Source organism: Lipophrys pholis (assembly GCF_963383615.2).
Source record: "Lipophrys pholis genome assembly, chromosome: 1".
Classification (NCBI taxonomy): domain Eukaryota; kingdom Metazoa; phylum Chordata; class Actinopteri; order Blenniiformes; family Blenniidae; genus Lipophrys; species Lipophrys pholis.
In genome coordinates, this window is record NC_137635.1 from 5,540,562 (window position 1) to 5,560,418 (window position 19,857).

Here is a 19,857-nt window from a genome sequence, read left to right on the forward strand (position 1 = left end):
CCACCTGCAGGAAAGGCTCTTAATGGGTGCAATGTGATCTGGGTGACAGTGCTCAGACTGACACCCCCGCCACCCGGAAACAGATAAGCAGGAGAAAATGGATGGATGACTCCTTTTTTATTAATCTTTCAAATGTTTTCCTAACCCTTTCCCTAAAAATGACTATTCTCTCAATTTTAATATATATTTTTTACATTTTCCTTTATCATTTTTTGCGCAGTTTTGTCAATTTTTTACAATTCCAGTTATTCTGACCTTTGTTTGTTATCTGGAGATTAGATAATTTTTGAACGCCAGATCCAGATCTGTCGAATTCTCATTACGGCAAATGTTTGCTTGAAATGTAGCCTGAAAATTACAACTAATACCAAAACCTGCAATACATTTTCAAACTAATTGATTGAATCCGGTCTTCAGTGAGTGGTTAAGAAAATCAGTAGTTCAAAAGTTGAAGCATAATTCCAATCTAAGGCCCCGTTTACACGACAACGAATACGAGTGTTTCTGCAAAACTTTCTTCACTTTTGGGGGGGGGGGGGGGCTGTTTACACTACACAGAGCAACAGCGCCCTCCTGTGGCCTGGCATACTAACTACATCATTGTCAGTGTGTCCGCTGCTGCAGTGTAAACACACTCCTCTTTTTTTAAAGGATTAGGTGTTGTCACCTGAAACGTTGCCGTGTAAACGGGGTCTAAGCTACGGTCTCTTTCGGAATAATGCTCCTCTTCAGGAATGAACAGATTGTATATTTAGATAGCAGTGGCACAGTGATCCACTGTGCGGGCAAGGAGTCCTCTGACTAATGTCTGTTGAACGCTCACCGTGGCAGGAGTGGGTGTCAATAATGGTCCCGTCTCTTTCCACACAATGGCTTTCTTGTTTTGGTGAATTTCCCCTTTAATCCTGGATTTTCGACAAATGTGATGAAAGTTTGCTTGGCTCTGAGGTACCATCAGATTTTCTCATCTGAAGTACAAAAGATGTCACACAGATAAAGGAAGCAAAAATATGTGTTTGCCCCCCACCCCCCCCCACCCCAATTGCGTTTACAGCGTGCCAGTATAAATATTTTCACACTGGAATGAAGACTTTCACTGGTTGTCAGGAAGAACTCATCCATGTCCCTCAGCCATCGATTCTTACACATTTGTGAAGTTACATTTGCTTAAGTAATCATTTTTAGTACAATGCTGAACTTCAACATATTATTGTTAATAGCTGTTATCATCCTAACACACACAAAAAAAGCCTAATCATTATTTCTTAGTTAGACGCCTTTAATTTAAATCAAATAAGTCTTTAGACGTAGTCTCCATCGGTCTTAACTGTTTACATTTTCCTGCACTGAAACGTATCTTATCATTTGACCTTGTCTCCCTCAGACATCACGCATTCATTTCAATGATTCAATCAAAACATTTTACACTTTTTGCACATCTTGGATTTCTCTTAAAGATTCTGGTTCTTTCGGATTTTTAACTGAACCAATCTGTGTAAGACCTGAATGAGATTTCATGCATTTGTTACACGTGTTGTATGCAGTTAAAAATCAATGCGACGCCTCAGATTCTGTCCTGGACAGTGAGACATCAAGCAGACATGCCGGCATTAGACCTTTACTGGAAATTCACCCATGTGCAGTTTGGTTGGAAAACCTGTTAGTTTCAATAGATACTCCGACATGGTGATCTTTAAGATGGTGTTTGATCTTGTGGAGCCACACCACGTCAGATGATATGTGCCGAAGTGCATTTCTTGTCAACTGTTGACCACATTTCTTTCCTGTTTGCGTGCAGGTACTGATGAGGAGTACATCTACATGAACAAAGTCCTAGTTCCTGGGAAGGAAAAAGACGAGAAAGGTGTGAGTTTTACAAGGTTTCTTGAACTGTGACGCTTTCTTTGAGAAGACATTGTTAAATTATTTATTTTTAATTAAGTCCGGAAATTATACGGAAACAATATGGAAATTTCAGCGATAACAGTGTCATACTTCAACCACAATCTTCAGCAATTGTTTCCACCATGTTTGTTTTACATCTGCAGAGGATGAACTTCTCTTTCTACTTCTTTGATCAAAAGGATGAAATTGAAGAACAACAATTATTGAACAGGTTTCACAGTGACTTGCTGTTTGCAAACTGACATAATATTCATCCATCTTCTGCACTTTCTATTTTCAATAACGAATTTTCATAAATTCCTCCAACTCCTTTGTGAATATGTTTGTCTATCAGAATATTGTATCATTATTTTACTAAATATTCGATCCAGAAAATCTTTTATTCATTCATTGCAATCCCAGGAGTTTAACCCTAACCCCATATATAGTCGAAACACTCCTCCATCACCTTGCATTACATTTCTAATCTTAGTTTAGTATTTATTGTTATTATATTAAATCTATCATCAAAAAAGTAAATTTTATTCTATCTTTAAATGATCAAATTAACCTGAAAGCTGCTTACACCTTCAATACGTTCTAACAAAACACTGTTTATGGTAGTTTGAATTTACCCAGCATTCCACTTGTTAAAAGAAACCAATCCTATCATGTACAACAAAACAGTGCAAGTGAAGTTTCATTCTGAAGTTCTGACTTGGTCCAAGTGGGTCAGATAGTACATACTTGTTGTGTTATTACATCTCATGCTCAATTTAGATTCCACTGAATTACAGACATGATAAGCTGCAAGAAATGGCCCCCTCGCACCCTCCCCCTCCCCCGCCTCCTCTCGCCCACCACTTCCTGTGTGTTTCTGCGAAGCTCCTCACAATCTGAGGCTGAGACCTGTTTTGTTTGGACGGTGATAAAGAATGTGGTTTGAGCAGAGCAGTTAAACCTAACACATATTTTCTGCACCGACGCCGGCGAAGCGGCAAGCTTCGTTTCACAGGGGCCAACGCCGAGCTGCGGTTTCCTAATCACTGACCTTATGGTAAACTTTTGCATGCAGGTTAAGTAGAGGACGTGACAGAGTCGTACAAACTGATGTCTTTCCTGTGTGTACTTTGGTGCTCAAGCTGTGCGAAGGTACATCCTCTCTAACAAGCATGATATTGCAAAAAAAACGAAAAAGAGAAACATTCCTAAGAAGGTCGATAACGGCCTTAAATCAACAGTCTGCAAATTATTAGCTCAGCTCACCAGGAAACCTTCCAAAGGATGCAAAGAAGGAGCCAGGCTCCAGTTTCTGTTGGGGAAAATAAGAAATACTAAAGAGTGACATGATTCGAAAGAAAAAACTAATTGAATGATGTTTCCCATTGAACTCGACCTTGACCAAGATCACACACATGTTAAGTATTCTCTAAATATAAAAACTAAATAAACTCCCATGAAGTTGTGTAAGTCTTTTCCACATTCCATACACAACTAAGTATATATGTCCTTTTTTAATAAAAGAAATAGCTTAAATATGACCTTTTTTTATGCATTGAGCTCCAGATGAGTACGAGAGCAAACGTGACATTTTTAACAGACCCAACAATAGCACCATCTCCTCCACCTCCACCTCAATTTTAGTCATTTTGTCAACTACAATCTGTTCAATTTGGATATTTAAGATAGAAGCATTAAAACAATGAAGACATTTTGTGTTTCTGTTTTACTACTTTCATTTGCATTTGGCATTTGTACAAATTAATATTCAAGTATCAGATAAGTATAATCAGGAAGGTACTGCACAGTCACAGTCACTGATATTGATATGCTCCCTTCTAAGAAATTGAGATAACATGCAAGAAAATACTACTACTTCTATTACTATTTCAAAATAAAACTACATCCTTGTGTAGAAACGTTTTTCTAAAATATACTTCACAGTTTTCTTAAACAAGATTATTTTTAACATCATCATCCCCAGTGAAGGTGATGTTTCAACCCAAAACTCAGAGGCGATAAACTTTCTATATCTATAAACAAGTGGCCTGCCTGAGAACCTTTCACAATAAATACAACATGTCGACATAATAGTTATTTTTCCAGTCCTCCTGCTGTGAAAGATTGATATCAATTCAAACAAGATCCTAAATGTGTTCATAATTAATGAATTCTGTTATTTGCAAAAGCTGAATGTCTTGTTATGCGTTGACGTTTCAATCTTTTACGTTCCAGACGACAGACCAGACGCCCTGGTGAATGGAAAGACGGCAAAACACGTCCCTGTGCCGCAGAAGAGCCTGCCCGACCTGCCTCCTCCCAGGACCGTGAGTGAATACCAGCTCATTCCCATCATGCCAGATGATTCGGCTCAAGCCTCTGCCACTGCGTGGGAAGGCTTAGCGATAGCCGTCCGTGTAAAGACGGAGGCCACAGACAAATTAGATTCTTCCTGTCTTGTCTTGTGTCACAACATCAACACGGTCTTCAAGCACCTTCTCGAGATGAGTCGATGTCACGTATCGAGATAGAATGTCAGTCTTTCACGACAAAAATAAATGCGAGCTTTGGTCGGTCGAGCAAAAAAAAATTATAAATAAAAACTCCCACAACCCTCAGAGTCACAAGCTCGAGGCTGTGTGAAATGTATTCTCCCACAGAAACAGGTACTTAAGATCTCCGGGGAGCAGCAGCGCTGGAGAAGTGATTGCTCGGGAGTGTGTGTGTGCGAGTGCCGCGGTGTGTGTTTTTATGTTGACTGGAAGACTGAAGGCTCCTGAATCGGCCCAGTGTGACTTCAGGAAGAAAAAACAAAACAAAAAGGCAAAGAATGAGAGGTTTAGCACATCCCGTCAGGCCCTTTGAACCTTTCTCACTTCTCAGACATGCAGAGTCTCCTCTCCTAATATAAACTACAGTAGCAGCTGTTGTTAATCAGGGGAAATGGTTAGTGTGAGCACGTGGGTTTGGTGTGTGGATGTAGAAGCAAACGCATTGAGATTAAGGCCCAAGACTTAAGTTTAAGCTTCAGAGCTAAAAAAGATGTTTATAACAGTGGATTTCACAGGTGTGGCTCAGCTTCCGCAAATCCCCCCGACGCTTCTGGCGAATGCATTTCTTCTTCTTCTTCTTTATCCAGCTGTGGTATCGCTGGCCCCGTCTTGGGAAGTCTGAGTAAACACGTCCACAGCGAGCCACTTTTTGGAAAACCCTTCATCTGCCTGCGGGGCTTCCATCCGTCTCCGGCGATGGTGTATTCCAGAGTCAGCATGTGTTTCACCGTGAACACCGAGTCGCCCCTTACCATGGCGGTGAACAGTGCCCCCTTGCTGTTGATGTAGTGTCCCCCCATGGCTGTCCACTGGCCCGTCGTGACGTTGTAGCAGTCCATCAGGCACCGCAGGAAGTCGTCGCTGGGCCCGTTGCGCATCACGTACAGATTGTCCCTGTGGGCCACCATACAGTGGCCGTAGCTTTGACGTCGGATCATCGTGGTGGCCAGCTTCCACTCGTCTCTGGCCGGCACGTATTCAAAGATGTCCGTGGTGTCCGGCGGTTTCCAGAAGCAGACGAATATCCGCCGACGTGCGACGGCGCAGGCTGCAGACGCCACGGGTCTTGGTGCGTGTCGTATAAATGTCCACTCGCCTTTTGCGGCATCGTACATCTCTGCTGCGGAAATGGTTCTTCGATTGACCTCCCCTCCGACGGCGTACAGTCGGCCCTCGTGTCCGACCAAGGTGAAATCATATCTCGGTTGCTGGGGGCCCGGAAGAGTCGTCCAAACCCCTGATTCAGGGTCGTAGCAGAAGCTGCTGTCCACCGTGTCCTTGCCGTAACCGTACACGCCCCCGACGATATACAGCCGATTATCGAGCACTGCAACGCCGGCCATGGAGGTGCTGCAGAGAGTCGGAAGGTTTGTCAGATGCTTCCACTCCGCTGCGTCTTCATCAAGGTAGCAAACGACCCTGAAAGAGTCGTGCAGCATCTCCACTGAAGGGGAGTGGGTCCCTAAAGCAATGTAGGCATTGGGGGACAATGCTTGAGAGTATCCCAGCAGCTCCTCTGGGATCGTGCTCTCTGCCGCCTCTCTGAGGTCCTCGAAAGCGTCGCAGAGAAAGAGAGCGGCGCTCTGAAACAGTGCGTGGACGCCGAACGTGGCGGCCGCTTGGTAAAGCAGGAGGCAGTTGTCTGAGTCGACAATGTCGCACAGGTGGCGGACCAAACACGCGACCTGCAGGAAAGCCGCGCACTCCACGGCTTCCAGCAGCTCCTCCGGTTCGCCGAGGGTGGGAATCTCTCCCCTGCAGACGGCCAGCGCCATGAGGAAACCCCTCGCGTGCACCCCTCCCCTCAGGTGGAGCTCGGCCTGCCGGCTGTCTCTCATTCCCGATTCAAAAAGAGCACGGAAAAAGTCGCTGTGCCGCCTGAGAAAATCCCGCTCCACCGTGAAGCAGCTCTCCTCCACCCTCACCGTCACCCAGACCGCCCGGTCCAGATCGAGGGTCGAATTCTCCACATGAATGTCCCGGGCGACTCCCAGGCCTTCCGGTTCTTCCATGATCTCGTAAAGCAGAACCTCTGCGACTATTCAGTGTGTGACTCGCGTGTGGATCAGCCATTTTTTCCCTTGGAGAGCGCGGTAAATAAAGGTTTGTGTGAGTTCCATTGCGTCCTGTCTGCACGATCTGAAAATAGAGCCGGACTATAGATAGCAGCTGCGCCACTCGCAAGCGTCAGGCAGGACAGAGGAAAACTGTTGACACACACTGGAAGCGGCAACGCGGCTGTCGGCAACTGGTCATTATCATGACCGCCAGTGTCCGCTGAATTATTCATGATTTTGGAATCCCAGTAAATTCACGCTTATTTAGATTTTGTACTTGCTGTTTTTTTTTATTTTCTTATTCAGTTATAAATTCCATGTTGTTTGTTGCTTGTAAAAGTTCATGCCTACAAATCGAGGATCAATCTGGAGTCGAAACCGTGAGAGGTTTCGAGGGGGTCCAAGTGTTCCCGAGAATAATAGGAAAATAAACACAGCGTATGCTCGGTAGGAGTCGTGTGAATTTCTCTCTCTCTTTCGCGGCCCTCCTGCCACACATGTGCTCCATATTTTCCTATTTTTATATCAAGCTGCTCTTAGATTTGGGTATTTTTCACCACAGAAACGTACGAAACAAATACTGGATGGGTAAAAAGATTTCTCCAGAATCCTTCCAAAGCTAAACTCTGTTGATTACTTTTTTTTTTTTTTTTTATCACTACCTTCTCTTTTGCTCCCAGCAGGCTTGGAGATACACACACACACACACACACACACACACACACACACACATTGTGTGTGTGTGTTTTCGCTGTGCTGGATTCTTGGCATAGGAACCAGGGATTTTCCATGTTCCTTCGACTGTTCGTCTTTTGGGCTCTTTTTCCCACTCTTTTTCCCTGGCCGCCCCCCCCCTCCCTCTTCTTGCTGTGTAATTTATGCTCTGGCTCCTCAATCCATTCCTTCACGTCCATGTTTCTCTGGTGAAGGTGTGTGTGTGTGTGTGTGTGTGTGTGTGTGTGTGTGTGTGTGTGTGTGTGTGTGTGTGTGTGTGTGTGTGTGTGTGTGTGTGTGTGTGTGTCAGAGAGAGAAGTGGCTTAAGTGACTATTAAAGAACTGAAGTCCTCTGGGAGACAATATACACACACCTGGCATGGCTCCCTCCATTTTCTATTTTTTATTTTTCCATCAGTCCAGTTCCTGCAGGAATGACCTCCTCAGTTTTGGCCGTGACCCAAACAACAAGTTAGCTTTAGAGATGCGTTAAATGTGGGGAAAAAGTATAGAGAAGAGAGATGAAGGGTGGGAGGCGGGGGGGGGGTTGTTCTGCTGCTCAGGAATTCCTGGCTTTTTTGTTTTAATTATTAACAGATGTTTGAACTGCTGTTTTTTTTTTGTTTTTGTTTTCTTTCCCACCGAGGAGCATTTTACACAATTTCCTGTTGACACTGTTGATCTGTTGACACAGATACAATCTCCACATCGATGAAATCAGTAATTGTGGCCAACATTTTATGATTTTATTTCATGACTTAATGGTACAAAATGTAGTAAATAACTGCAAGTTACTTTTTAAGAAGTTTGATATTACGGCATATAATGATTTAAATGTATTTTTTTTTACTCCAACTCTTTTTTAGCATTTTCAAATTTGTCTTTGCAATTTTAACGGTAAACTTTTAATATTGGACACCTCTACCTGCCACAATTGACCTTTGGCTAAGCCCCGCCCCCCCCTTGTTGCTGACTCGGACGAGCCATCATACGTTTGAGACAAATTCAAGTTTTCATGGCATTTTGGGTGTCCGTTCACACGATGACGGCGCTCAAAGTCGCTGAAAACAAAACTTTCTGGAAATGGCTCACCAGGTGGAGCTTTTTGAAAACACACCGAGTTGTGTGTCGTATGATATTTAACAGCCATGTTATTGTTTTGTTGTTCTTTGAATTGGTGAGTAAAGTCTTCATACTCAGACAGACCTCGCACCAGAAGAGCTTTCCTCGATGAATACATCCTGTTTAGAGGCTTGTAATCTTGTGTGGAACTTGACACCACGAGCAGTATTTTCCAGGTTTCAGCACATTTGCTGTGGATCAAGTGATCCGACATGCGTATTACTCCAAACTCTACAAAAGGTTTGGAGTAATACGCCCCTGGAACCTCTGTGACTGTGTGCTGGCCTACTGGACATGACATCAGTTTCCTCTGAATTTCCATTTGGTCACTTGGATGTTCCAGTGGCGCTCCAGAGCCAACATGGCCGACACACCTAAATGACGTCCGCTCATCATTATTATTTACGCAAGTTTGAAGAAGTTCAATCCTGCCAAGTGACCTTAATGTTCACCTCACAGTTTTACATTTTAACCTACATTTGTCTCAACATGACATCATTCTAAAGCAAATTACAACTTGGATTATGCTTTTTTTTTTTTTTTTTGCTGTTGCATCTGCTGACACTTGCATTTTGAAATACTTTAAAAGCCTCATCATGCAGACCTCATGTTACCCTCCTCAAAATGAGGAGGCGATAACATCTCTCCCCACACGTTTCCCTGTCAATCCTTCCCCACGCGTTCCGGCACGCAGCAGAATTACACAAGCAAGTCTTCGTCACGGCGACATGACGCCAGTTGTTATGGCAGCTTGCAGCATCTGCGCCGCGTTACTGGAAGTGGGTTCGTTCACTTAACATGATGTGGTGGGAAAACCTCGCAAAAAGGGAAGTCCCTCTTCATTGGGAGTCGCAGGGAATGTTTTTTGTTTTTTGACACAAATAAGGATTTTAGTGATGTTTTGATGCAGAATATAAACATTAATTTTCTAATTTTTGGACTTTGCAATACCACTAACCTTCATTTCTTGGGTTGACAAAGAGAAAGCACAGTCTCTGACGTTGCTGATAATGTGAAAGGTTTAAGTGAGAAATGAAGGAGGAAAGAAAAGTCTGTGCAGATCTGTGTTGGGAGGAAACTTCAGACGCTTTGTTCTCATCCATCTCACTCTGCAGGCTTTTCTTCCAGTTCCCACCGACGAGAATATACGCGCTGTGTCCTCAGGAGGCTTATCCTAAATGTTTTTGATTTTTAAGCTGCTGGATGTTTCGAAATGTTTTCGTATAACAGTCCGTAAGTCACTTCACAGACTTTTATCTGCTGGCCTCGGAAGAAGCCTCCCTGCGAGGAAGTCTTGTCCCCACCATCCATCGCTTCGCGTCACACCGGAGATTTCATCTGACACTTCTCCAACTGCCGGTTCCGTTTCATTCCCATGATGCACCAAGACCAAACTTGCATATCTCCCATCTCCCGTCTGCCGCCGCCGCCTGATATCGCCAGACTTCATCTCCTCACAGGTTGTGCAGATGAAGAGTGTTTTCTGATGAAGACAAATCCAGCGGGCGGGAGGCTGACGTCTCAGCAGAGAATGAGTGAGACGGTTGAACTTTCGATGCCTGTTAAAAGACACTCGTGATGAAATAACTCCAAAGTGACCTCTGCAAGAAAAAAGAAAAAAAACTAATGCTGATAAGCTAACAAGTTGGATCAGACTGGAGACGTGCTTGTCTGGCGAGAGAATATTGAGTTTCACAATATCAAAGAGGAAAAAACAAAAGCTGCCTTTGACCTTTGACACGCTGCTAGTTTTTCGTTTTTCCTTTGAATACTTGTTATTCCCAGGCGTCATCCAGTAAGCCGAGGTATGATTCCTGAAACAATCCTGAACAAGGGCCCTCGATGATCCACGACTCAGTTTGTGTGTACAGGACCTGAGCTGTAGGGGTATTAAGGCCCTTGCTCAAAGACCCAGGTGGGATTCAAACCATCAAATGTCATAAACGCCATAAAACACAGGCAAAGAATGGATTATTTGAACAAACACTTTTTAAAAAAATTTTTTTAGAATGGAATTGGTTTTAAACATAATGAAGACAATCAAATGGAGAAAACTTAAGGGTCAAACCAGGACGCCAGTTGAAAAGTTGTGTTTTCATGTTACTTAGAAACCCCAACAGTATTAGGAAACGTGGCAATGAGTGACCAAAGTATCTGGAGTGTAACCGTTGGGGGTAAAAGTGGTTTACTAATGTCAATTCTTCAAGATTAACTTCTTGCAAGACATATAGAAGAGCACAATATTCAAAAAACAGTCCAAGTGCTGCTCCAAAATATACCTGCAGTCGAGCAGCTGATTGACCAACTGTAGTTAGGTAGACTGTCTGCCCCAAAATGTCTCTTTCTTTTTTTTTTTTTTTGTCATCTCCTGTGTGGTAAAAAACTAAAGTGAAGCCAGGCTGATTTCAGGAAAGCCACTGAGCCCACACGCGCACACACACACGCACGCACACACACAGACCCCCCCCCCCCCCCCCCACACACACACACACACTATTTTCCATCATCATACATGTGCCCACACACACGTCTGTTATACACGTCTGGCAAACATGTTACTCCCGTGTGCGCAGGGTCAGACGAGGATTGGTTACACGAGGAATTCCCGACTTACTCCTGAAGTGACAGACGAACCACATGTTCAGCCTGAAGGGATGACACATGTTTACGTGTGTGTGTGTGTGAATGAGTGTGTGTGTTCCTGAGCTGGACCTCCTGAAGGCTCCCTCGTATAAAAGCAATACGGACAGTAGTTAGAAAACAGAACGGATAGAATGTTGAGTTTTATATATCATATTCCATGTATTTATTTAGTTAACTCTGTCCTCTCTACCTCATCTTTGTCTGATCGGCCAGGGCGCGGTGAATCGAGAGCCGTTCCCTTTCCCTGTCCTTCCATCTCCAGCCTGTATAAACGCCACAGAGAGTTACTATGAGGAAGCTCAGCCCTATGAAGAGACTGTTAACGGTAAGAGTTCTCACCCAGTGGAAGATTTCTTCTGTTTCCTAGACCCAGCAGAAGAACTGTCAGACTGATCGTCTACCTTGTGCCGTAATACTCACACAAAACCTTTACTTATTAACATCTTATGATGATAAATGGTTTGTTTACCATTTATTACACAAAAAGGTACATTTTTGTAAATCACTGGTGAATATTTGAATCAACTTTGATGTTTATTTTAGCTGATCAATAAGCTCCATGTTTATTACCACTATAAGCTGATCTGTTACTTTCTACTAGTTGTTTTTTAACAAAATTCCATATTCGAACACGAGCTATTGGAAATCTTTGGAAAGAGTAGTTCAACTTGATTGAGTACACATTGTTTACACGTTGATCTGCAGGAAGTATGTTATTTTAAAAGCTCAAATTAATACAGTTTCTCAACAGTGATGGAATAAAATAACATGATACCAGAAATTCAGGTTTTAGCAGCTTTAAATTTGTAAAATATGACGGTAAAATAAATGATAATAATAATAATAAAACTGTGACTTTATACAATTGTATACAAGTTGTTTTTATGTATATATTTTTTGATGAATTTCTGCATTGGTTTGTGAAACCAATTAATCTAATATGTTTTCTAAGTTGTGAAACTAAGAAAAGAAACATGCTTGTGTCTCTAAATACATTTTTAAGATATTTTCTTCCATTTGTTTTTTTTTGTTTGCTTGCGATTTTAGGTACAGTGTGTTCATCCAGTATGTCAAAATGAATAATTGTACAATCACATAGGTGAGGTTGTGCTAAAAAAAAAAGAAAAACCGTAAAGTTAAACAGTTTTTTTTTTAAATTGTGAAATATGAAGGTATAGTCAAAACAGACAAAAATGACCTTTAGGGGCCGAAGGGTTAAACACATTGAAATATCTGCAAGTATTTATTCTGAATTGGGATATTTGCAACAATAAATTAAAATCATAATCAGTCAATATAACTTATTTCAAATAGTCTAAATGTTAATAGTTAAAGTGGCATTTTTACTCGTTATATTTTCCCTCATGATAATAGAAGAACAAGGATGAAGTTTTTTTTGATGTGATTTTCCACTTTCCAATGTTGGTACTGTCCTCCTCTTCCTCTTCCTCCTCTCTTTTTTGACGTTTTGTAGATGTGGACTGTTGCGGCCTCCCCTCGGGGCCGTGGATACGAGTGCACAGCTCGGACAGTGTGGTCTATGCTGTTATTACCAGGGGTAGCTCGGACCCGTGTGTTTGTGTGTTTGTTGCGCCAAAATAAGAAAGAAACCGGCATGTCCCAAAAAATGAGTCCATCGACCAGCATGGCCGGCATGTCCAGAACCTTTCCACAGCAAGGACAACCCTTTCATCATAAAATACGTGTTCTTCACCTCCTTGTCACCCATCAAATTTATCCGATTAATTGCTTGAGAAACAGGAAATCAGACATTAACCTCATTTGTTCATGCTTTCACTGATCGTCTCCCGTCGCCCCGGCAACGCTGTGCTCACCGCCTCTTGGGTTTCCCGCTCCTCAGATGACGGCGAGGCCGTCAGCAGCTCGTACGAATCCTACGACGAGGAGGAGGTGACCCGGGGGAAGTCGCCGTCGGCGCAGCACCAGTGGCCGTCGGCCGAGGCGTCGATCGAGCTGATGAAGGACGCTCGCATCTGCGCCTTCCTGTGGAGGAAGAAGTGGCTCGGCCAGTGGGCCAAACAGCTGTGTGTCATTAAAGACCATCGTCTGCTGGTGGGTGAAGGAAAAGTGTTTCAGAAAGAAGGTGCAGTTAGTGGATGCATGCATCCACCTCGATTAACGATGGTCACATACAAGCTTCTGCATTGCATCATGGTAGTGACGATGGCGTGCATGTTTTTATCCCTTTTAGTTTGTTTTTTATTGAATTGTTTATCTTTGATTTATTATTTTTATTCTTTGTACAGCACTCTTTAAATATGCTTTATAGATGAAGTGTGATTGGATTAATCATAATGTTTTCCAAAATGACATAAAATGGTCATGTTGGAGGGGGGGGGGGGGGAGATCGACCTCCATTTTTTCTCCATTGGTTACTCATGGCACCGGTTGTGTCTCCCTGTCAGTGCTATAAGAGCTCCAAGGAGCAGACCCCCCTGCTGGACGTCAGCCTGCTGGGCTGCAGTGTGACCTACAAGGAGAAGCAGCTGAAGAGGAAAGAGCACAAGCTGAAGATCATCCCGGTGGGAGGCGAGGCCATCGTGCTGGGCCTGCAGAGCAAAGAGCAGATTGAGCAGTGGCTGAAGGTGACAGATTCACAGCACTTCTCAATCATCTACTTAAAATTATTATTTATTTTAAATAAAAGTAATGACATGCATGTCTTGTTGCTGCTTAGGTTATTCAAGAGATCAGCCCCAAACCACCTGAAAACTGTGACCCTCAACACTCAGCGTCCGACTCGCCAAGGCTCATCTGTACTAAGGTGAACGTCAAAATTATTCACTTACCAAGAGAGGAGGTTTCCCTCCTCCGGGGGGCGCCAGAGAGCATTAGATAAAGCACAGCGTGAGGAACGTTAGGGTTGGAATGACTAAAAAAAATCAATTGTCAACTCGTCATCAACGGATTCTGGTATTAGATTAAAAGTTCCAATCTGAGCAGTGAAGCTCGAAACTTTACTTTGTTTAAACAACAAAACTGCAAAAAGCATCTGCAGTGAAGAATTGAGGTGCTTTAAAGGAGACATATCATGCTTTTAAATCCTTCCTTTTTACATATAAATCATACAGTTGTGGTCTATACAACGCGGAACTGCAATGCTTGGGTCTGAATTCCTCATTATTAGAGCTCCACAGGCCCCTTTTCAACTCCTTTTCTGATGTGCTTCTGAGAGCAACTCGTTTTGGGGCGGTCTCTTCAAATGCAAATGAGACACTTCATACCCCGCCTCCTCTCCAGGTTGCAGAGGTGACACTTGGTTCAACTACACCCTGTTCGGCCATCTTTGTAGTTTGATAGAACAGATACAATTATCTAGCGGCGCAGAAACTTTATATTCACACATTATTTACAAAATGTCAACAAGGGAAGATTTGTCCATCCAGCCATACATGTTGGAGCCAGAGTCAGACCCGGCGGAGCGAGATGAAAATGACGATGATGCACCTACAGAACAACGTCTTCATATGGATGTAACGCAATGGTGTGTTACTATATTTACACTAACTTCTCCATCCATGCCCACTACTACAATACTGCCTGTATTACAACGACTATTTAACACAGAAGTTACATTATAATCTAAAACGAGCACACAGCGCTAACATATGAAGACGGTGCAACTGCTAATGCTAACAAAACAATGACAGGGACGTCTTCTCATCACACTTTTTAGCGTTTTATACAGCTTACCGAAGTGCTCTGTTCGTCGTCTCCATAGATAGAAGGAACTGACCGCTCAATCAGACCAAGTCTTTCGGCAAATCCTTCTTTATACTGGCAGAGGTTGCTGAAGCAGTCATTCTTGAAGTGATTCGCGCACACAAAAATGACCTTACCCACAGATGTGGGTACATTTCTGTGAAAAATAAAACTCAACCAGGCACTTCGAAAAGGTTCTGATGCTGGGAGATGGTGTAACGACGCTTGTGGGTTACTACATCCAACAACCGAACATTTCGACTTATCCTCTCATAACTTCGGTTGGACTACAAAATCGCAGCGAGAAACAAAAATGGCGGATTGCTCGAAATGTCGATGTCCTAATTTGGCAGTTCCGCTGAGAATACTGTGACGTCATTGTTCAAAAAACGTAATAGAGAATAGAAAAATCGAAACCGATCGCAAAATATGACCAAAACAGAATATAAAGATATCAACGGAGCACCTGAAGAGACTACTTTGAACTTTTCTGTACTTCTAAACACTCTAAATATACAACAACATGCATTTAAGGGCTAAAAAAGTGGATTTAGCATGATATGTCCCCTTTAAACTCTGTGATGGGCCTGTCAAATACTGTGAGAATCCATAGCTTCAATAAACATTTACAAATGACTAAAAAGGAAGATGTGAACTCACAGGGGGAGCTGAGTGAGAGACACTCGGGCGCCTCGGAGAGCGGCAGCAGCACCGACGGCCACGCCGAGACTCCCGAAATCAAAGATGGTGAGTCGCGTCGTGACGCTTTATGTCTTCGTTTAACCTTCTTCTTTAAAAAGAAGTCATCTCTCCACCGCAGTAAAGAAAAGGTACGGCGCTGGCTTGAAGTTCAGCAACCTCATGAACATCGGCAAGAAGAAACCCTCCTCGCTGGAGAGCCCGGAGAAATGTGTGGACACGTCAGGCAAGTCAAACGGTGTCAATGCATCTGGAATTCAGAGTCGACCAGAGTCTCAGTCTTCCCTCGTCTCCTCCCTCAGGCTACCTCAACGTGCTGGTGAACAGCCAGTGGCGGACCTGCTGGTGCCTCATCAAGAACGGACAACTGTGGTTCTACCAGGACAAGGGCAAGAACAAAGTGAGCCAGCCGGCCGTGACCCTGGAGGGCTGCAGCGTTCTGCCCGACCCCAGCCCCGAGCGCCTCTACTCCTTCAGGATCCACATGGACGGAACGCAGCTGGCCGCCTTGGAGGTCAACCACCCGCTTCATCCTACACTTTGCTTTTCCTCTTCCACCTTCTCAATGGACGTCCTGAACCCCTGCGGAGGGTTGTGGGACGAGAACATAAATCCCGTGCAGTGAACTTTTACACATTGTTTATTTCTAGTTGATATTTCCTTCATATATCTAGTATATGTCTATATATATTTAGTATAGTATCATATGGCTTTGATTCTCTTCATGGTAAACAAATCAAACAAGTGCATGTAAATACATTTTTGATGAAAAGCTCAGTTGGAAGCCGCATATAAATATCCTGAAGTCAAAATTTGCAATAAATATTGGCCTAATGTGTAAAATCAGATCAGTTTTAGATCGAAATTCACTCAACTTATTATATAACTCCCTCATTCTACAACATCTGAGTTATGGTGTGGAAATATGGGGAAATAACTATGAAAAACAAACATTGATCCAATTTAAAAAAAAGAATTTAACTTCAGAAGAAGAATTAGACTCATAATCAAGTTGATTATTATTTCGCTCCAACAAATCCTCCGTTTACCAAATCAAAGACGCTAAAAATCTTAATACACAAGCATGTTTTTGTGTCAAATATACTTAATGATCCTTCAAATCAATAACGACAAAAAACAAAGTGTGTCGTGGACGAGATGTCCAGGGTTGTGTCGTTGAAAGCTGAGAAACCAAACGAGGTGAAACGTGTGGAAACGCAGAAACACATATCAGATCAGCGCTTCTCAAAAAGAGAGAGAGAGAGGGAAAACGGGCGGCTGCTTTTTGAAAGCTCATTTTCTGCTGACATCAGACAAAGTGTAACATACGACTACAGAGAAAGAGCGGCGTGTGCGTGTTTGGTTTAACCTGGTTTTTGGGGTCCAGACACTCGAGACTAAAACGAAGGAGATCAAATGTCTTTTAATGAGTCAGGACGTGCCGTTTTTGGGACTTAGGAAGGAATAAGTTAAAGTCAGAATTCAAGTTTATTTGACCCAGATAATTATTAAGATTAAATGCATTATGTCACCGCGTGACCCCACAAGTAAGGCTGTATAAGTGTGTGTGTGTGTGTGTGTGTGTGTGTGTGTGTGTAGGGCAGGGTGGGGAAGATCTGGGATTCCGTGGAGTAACGCTACACCCTTTTTTCATTAGTCTTCCAGTACCACCCAGCTGCACTGGATATTTGGTCATAGCCAAAGGAATTCCATGTTTTTCTTTTAGAGGCTTCTCAGACACAATCGTGCGATCACATTCTCCACCTTTCAATGTTTTTGTGTGTTTTAGTTTTTGACGTTTCTGCAAGATGGATTTAAAATCTACTCATCTGGACATTTCAGACACAATCAATTATGTTATCTAAATAGTTAAAAAGAGGTGTTTTCTGTGATTTCCCCCCAAATAAAATTCATCTGGAGCCTCAAAACTTTGAATTTGTTTTGCTCTTGTAGCAAATGTTTGCCAATTTTCATCTTTATTTTCATGGATTTTTCCCACTTTAGCCATTTGTTATTTTATCTTTTTATTTGTTTTAATTTTTGTTTGTTATTTTAGCCATGTTTTCCATTTCTAGTCACTGTGTATATCATTCTGGTTAGAACTTTTTTAGCTATATGAGCAATTTGAACTTTTTTTTTTGTTATTTTAGCCATTTTAGCTGTTGTTGCTATAGTATTATTTTGAGTAGTATTGAGTACTATTTTATCAGTTAGTTTTTTTTAAATTCCAGCTGTTTTAGCTATTTTTACCCTGTATGTTAGATCATTTTTGAATATTAGTGTGAGATGCACGTGAAATATAAATGAAAGCAACATGTTTATTTACATAGAATTCCCCAAAAGTTTGTTTCTACAGTATTTGTACATTATGGGTGACGAATTAGGTTTTTATATTATTGGTTTGCACAGTATTAAAGTGGTGTGTTAAGTGCTTAATAACCTTGAGGCTGCAAACGAAAGCGTAGTATTTCTGCTGAGTGTGTGTTCTGGTTCTTTCTCTTCCCCCCTCCCAGGCTAAAACATCCGCAGACATGGGTCACTGGCTCGGCCTCTTGCTGTCGCAGACGGGGAGCAAGACGGACCCCGAAGAACTGACGTACGACTACGTCAACGCCGAGAGGATCTCCTGCATCGTCAACGCTGCAAAAACGTCCTTATAGTGAGTTCCGCCCGTTTTGAAGGGTCCCTGCGGAAACACCATTCATGAGTCCTTGTTTGTTTCCCTCAGCTTGATGCAGAGGAGATATTCGGAGCCGAACACTTATATAGAAACGCCACCTTCCATTCCTCACGACTCCGAGGAGCTGTATGACGACGTGGCGTCGATCGCCGATCCGGAGGTGAGACGTCCAAGGACTGCATAGTTGCTCTATTGTTCCTCAAAGTTTAGTTCCACTTTTATTTCCACATTTGGCCACCGCCTATCTTTTGACCTCCCCTTGTTACACAGGATGCTGAAGACGCCAGCCTGCCAAACTGTGAGGAGAACAATCTCCAGGAACACAACGAAACATCCTCACAAGATGCCAAGGAGCCTTCCAGCACAGAGGCGGACATGGAGAACAGGGTTTACTTGGACCTCGTCCCTTTGCGCTCCTTCCTCCACACATCCCCTGGGGTTAAAACTCCCCCCACCAAAGAGACTTCCACGCATTCCACGACACACGCAGAGGAGCACAAAGACTCTTCCTGTCAAACTCACGAGGTGGATAGTAATTGTATTTCATAGCTGATGGATCCCTTCAACAAACAAATGTATTCGACTAAATTCAGCCTGTGACTTTCAGCTCAACTCAATATTTGATTAATTTCAGGTCATTTCAACAAACCACACTGAGCCGGAGTCAACACCTTCCCTCAATGGGACAAGTTCGAGTCATGCTCCGAGTAAACCAGAGCAAGAACAACCCCCGACTCCTACCCAGACACAGCTGCAAACTCAGGCCGCCAAGGCTCCTTCTCAAAGCCAGGAGACGCCCAAGAAGACCAGCCTGGGACTCCCGCAGCCAATCAACTCCTCTGCTGGACAGATCAATAAGAGCCCGATAACTCAGCCTGCTGCTGTGCAGCCTCAAAGTCCACAACCTCCACGGCCCAAAGCTCATGTCCTAGGTAAGAAGATCACTTTGGTGGGTTCACTATATTCTTTTCAAAGACGCCTGTATGAGTTGAGCCTTTTTGTATACTGTTACTATGGCTCCCTCTAGTGCTCATCTGTATTTACTGCAGCCAACTGCACAACTGGGCAACTTGTATTTGAATTAGTGTGTTTTGATGAGTTTTTAGCTTTCTTTCTTTGTTTTATTTCTGTCAGTGCATTTAGTATGGTACAGAACATATAAATTCAAACAGGCAATATCATTCACTTGTCCATTTCAATATGTTTCAACTTTAAAAGTCCCATATTATGCAAAATTCCCTTTCTAATGGATTTCTAATATGTGTCCCCATAGCCTGTGTATGAGACCCCAGAAGTGAAGAAAGTCTGTCATCTCCCTCACTTGCTCGTTACACTATTTCGCAAATGTGTACAGGCGATTCTTATATTTTCCCTTCATGACATCATTGGGGGAAATAACCCCTCCCTCTGGTAGTGGATACTCGCTTTCACCCTCCCTCAGGTAGATAAAAACTTACAAAGATTACTGATATACGAGATAAATTCAGTAGAATATCAAAAACCACAACAGCAGCTACATAGCGTTAAACATTAATGCATGGTGCCGAGAAGTTTTTCCGGTGTTGCCAGATCCGAGTCGCTGTTTCCAGCTGAAACACAACGTAAAACCTGCTCACCTCGATAAAAGCCAGCCCGAATCTCGACCGTTGTAAAAACTCATGCATATTAAAGACCTTGCCATAAACACACAACTGCACTACATGACGAAAAATGGGAAAACAAACACGCTCCTGGAAAACCACCCAATCTGGCAACACTGATCAGAGAGACTTATAGAAATTCA

General features: G+C 43.0%; 2 protein-coding genes across 2 annotated transcripts in view; one reads left to right on the forward strand and one right to left on the reverse strand.

Moving 5' to 3' along the window:
- The window catches only part of afap1l2 (actin filament associated protein 1-like 2), a 36,907-nt gene that overhangs the window by 14,914 nt on the left and 2,136 nt on the right, over window positions 1-19,857 (forward strand). Inside the window, exons 3-15 of the mRNA XM_080458277.1 lie at window positions 1,799-1,864; window positions 4,120-4,211; window positions 11,186-11,297; window positions 12,834-13,045; window positions 13,399-13,578; window positions 13,671-13,757; window positions 15,358-15,442; window positions 15,516-15,620; window positions 15,697-15,908; window positions 17,908-18,053; window positions 18,123-18,234; window positions 18,345-18,599; window positions 18,709-19,006. Of these exons, the coding sequence (XP_080314403.1) occupies window positions 1,799-1,864; window positions 4,120-4,211; window positions 11,186-11,297; window positions 12,834-13,045; window positions 13,399-13,578; window positions 13,671-13,757; window positions 15,358-15,442; window positions 15,516-15,620; window positions 15,697-15,908; window positions 17,908-18,053; window positions 18,123-18,234; window positions 18,345-18,599; window positions 18,709-19,006 (1,962 nt within the window). The remainder of the gene's footprint in view (window positions 1-1,798; window positions 1,865-4,119; window positions 4,212-11,185; window positions 11,298-12,833; window positions 13,046-13,398; window positions 13,579-13,670; window positions 13,758-15,357; window positions 15,443-15,515; window positions 15,621-15,696; window positions 15,909-17,907; window positions 18,054-18,122; window positions 18,235-18,344; window positions 18,600-18,708; window positions 19,007-19,857) is intronic.
- Window positions 4,913-6,566, reverse strand: LOC308106513 (kelch repeat and BTB domain-containing protein 13). Its single transcript, XM_080458299.1, has one exon. It carries the CDS (start codon window positions 6,446-6,448, stop codon window positions 4,946-4,948), a length of 1,503 nt encoding a protein of 500 aa, XP_080314425.1. The 5' UTR covers window positions 6,449-6,566; the 3' UTR covers window positions 4,913-4,945.

Excerpts from the sequence above, each read along its gene's own strand:
- LOC308106513 (XM_080458299.1), bottom strand. The coding sequence starts at position 6,448 with ATGGAAGAACCGGAAGGCCTGGGAGTCGCCCGGGACATTCATGTGGAG.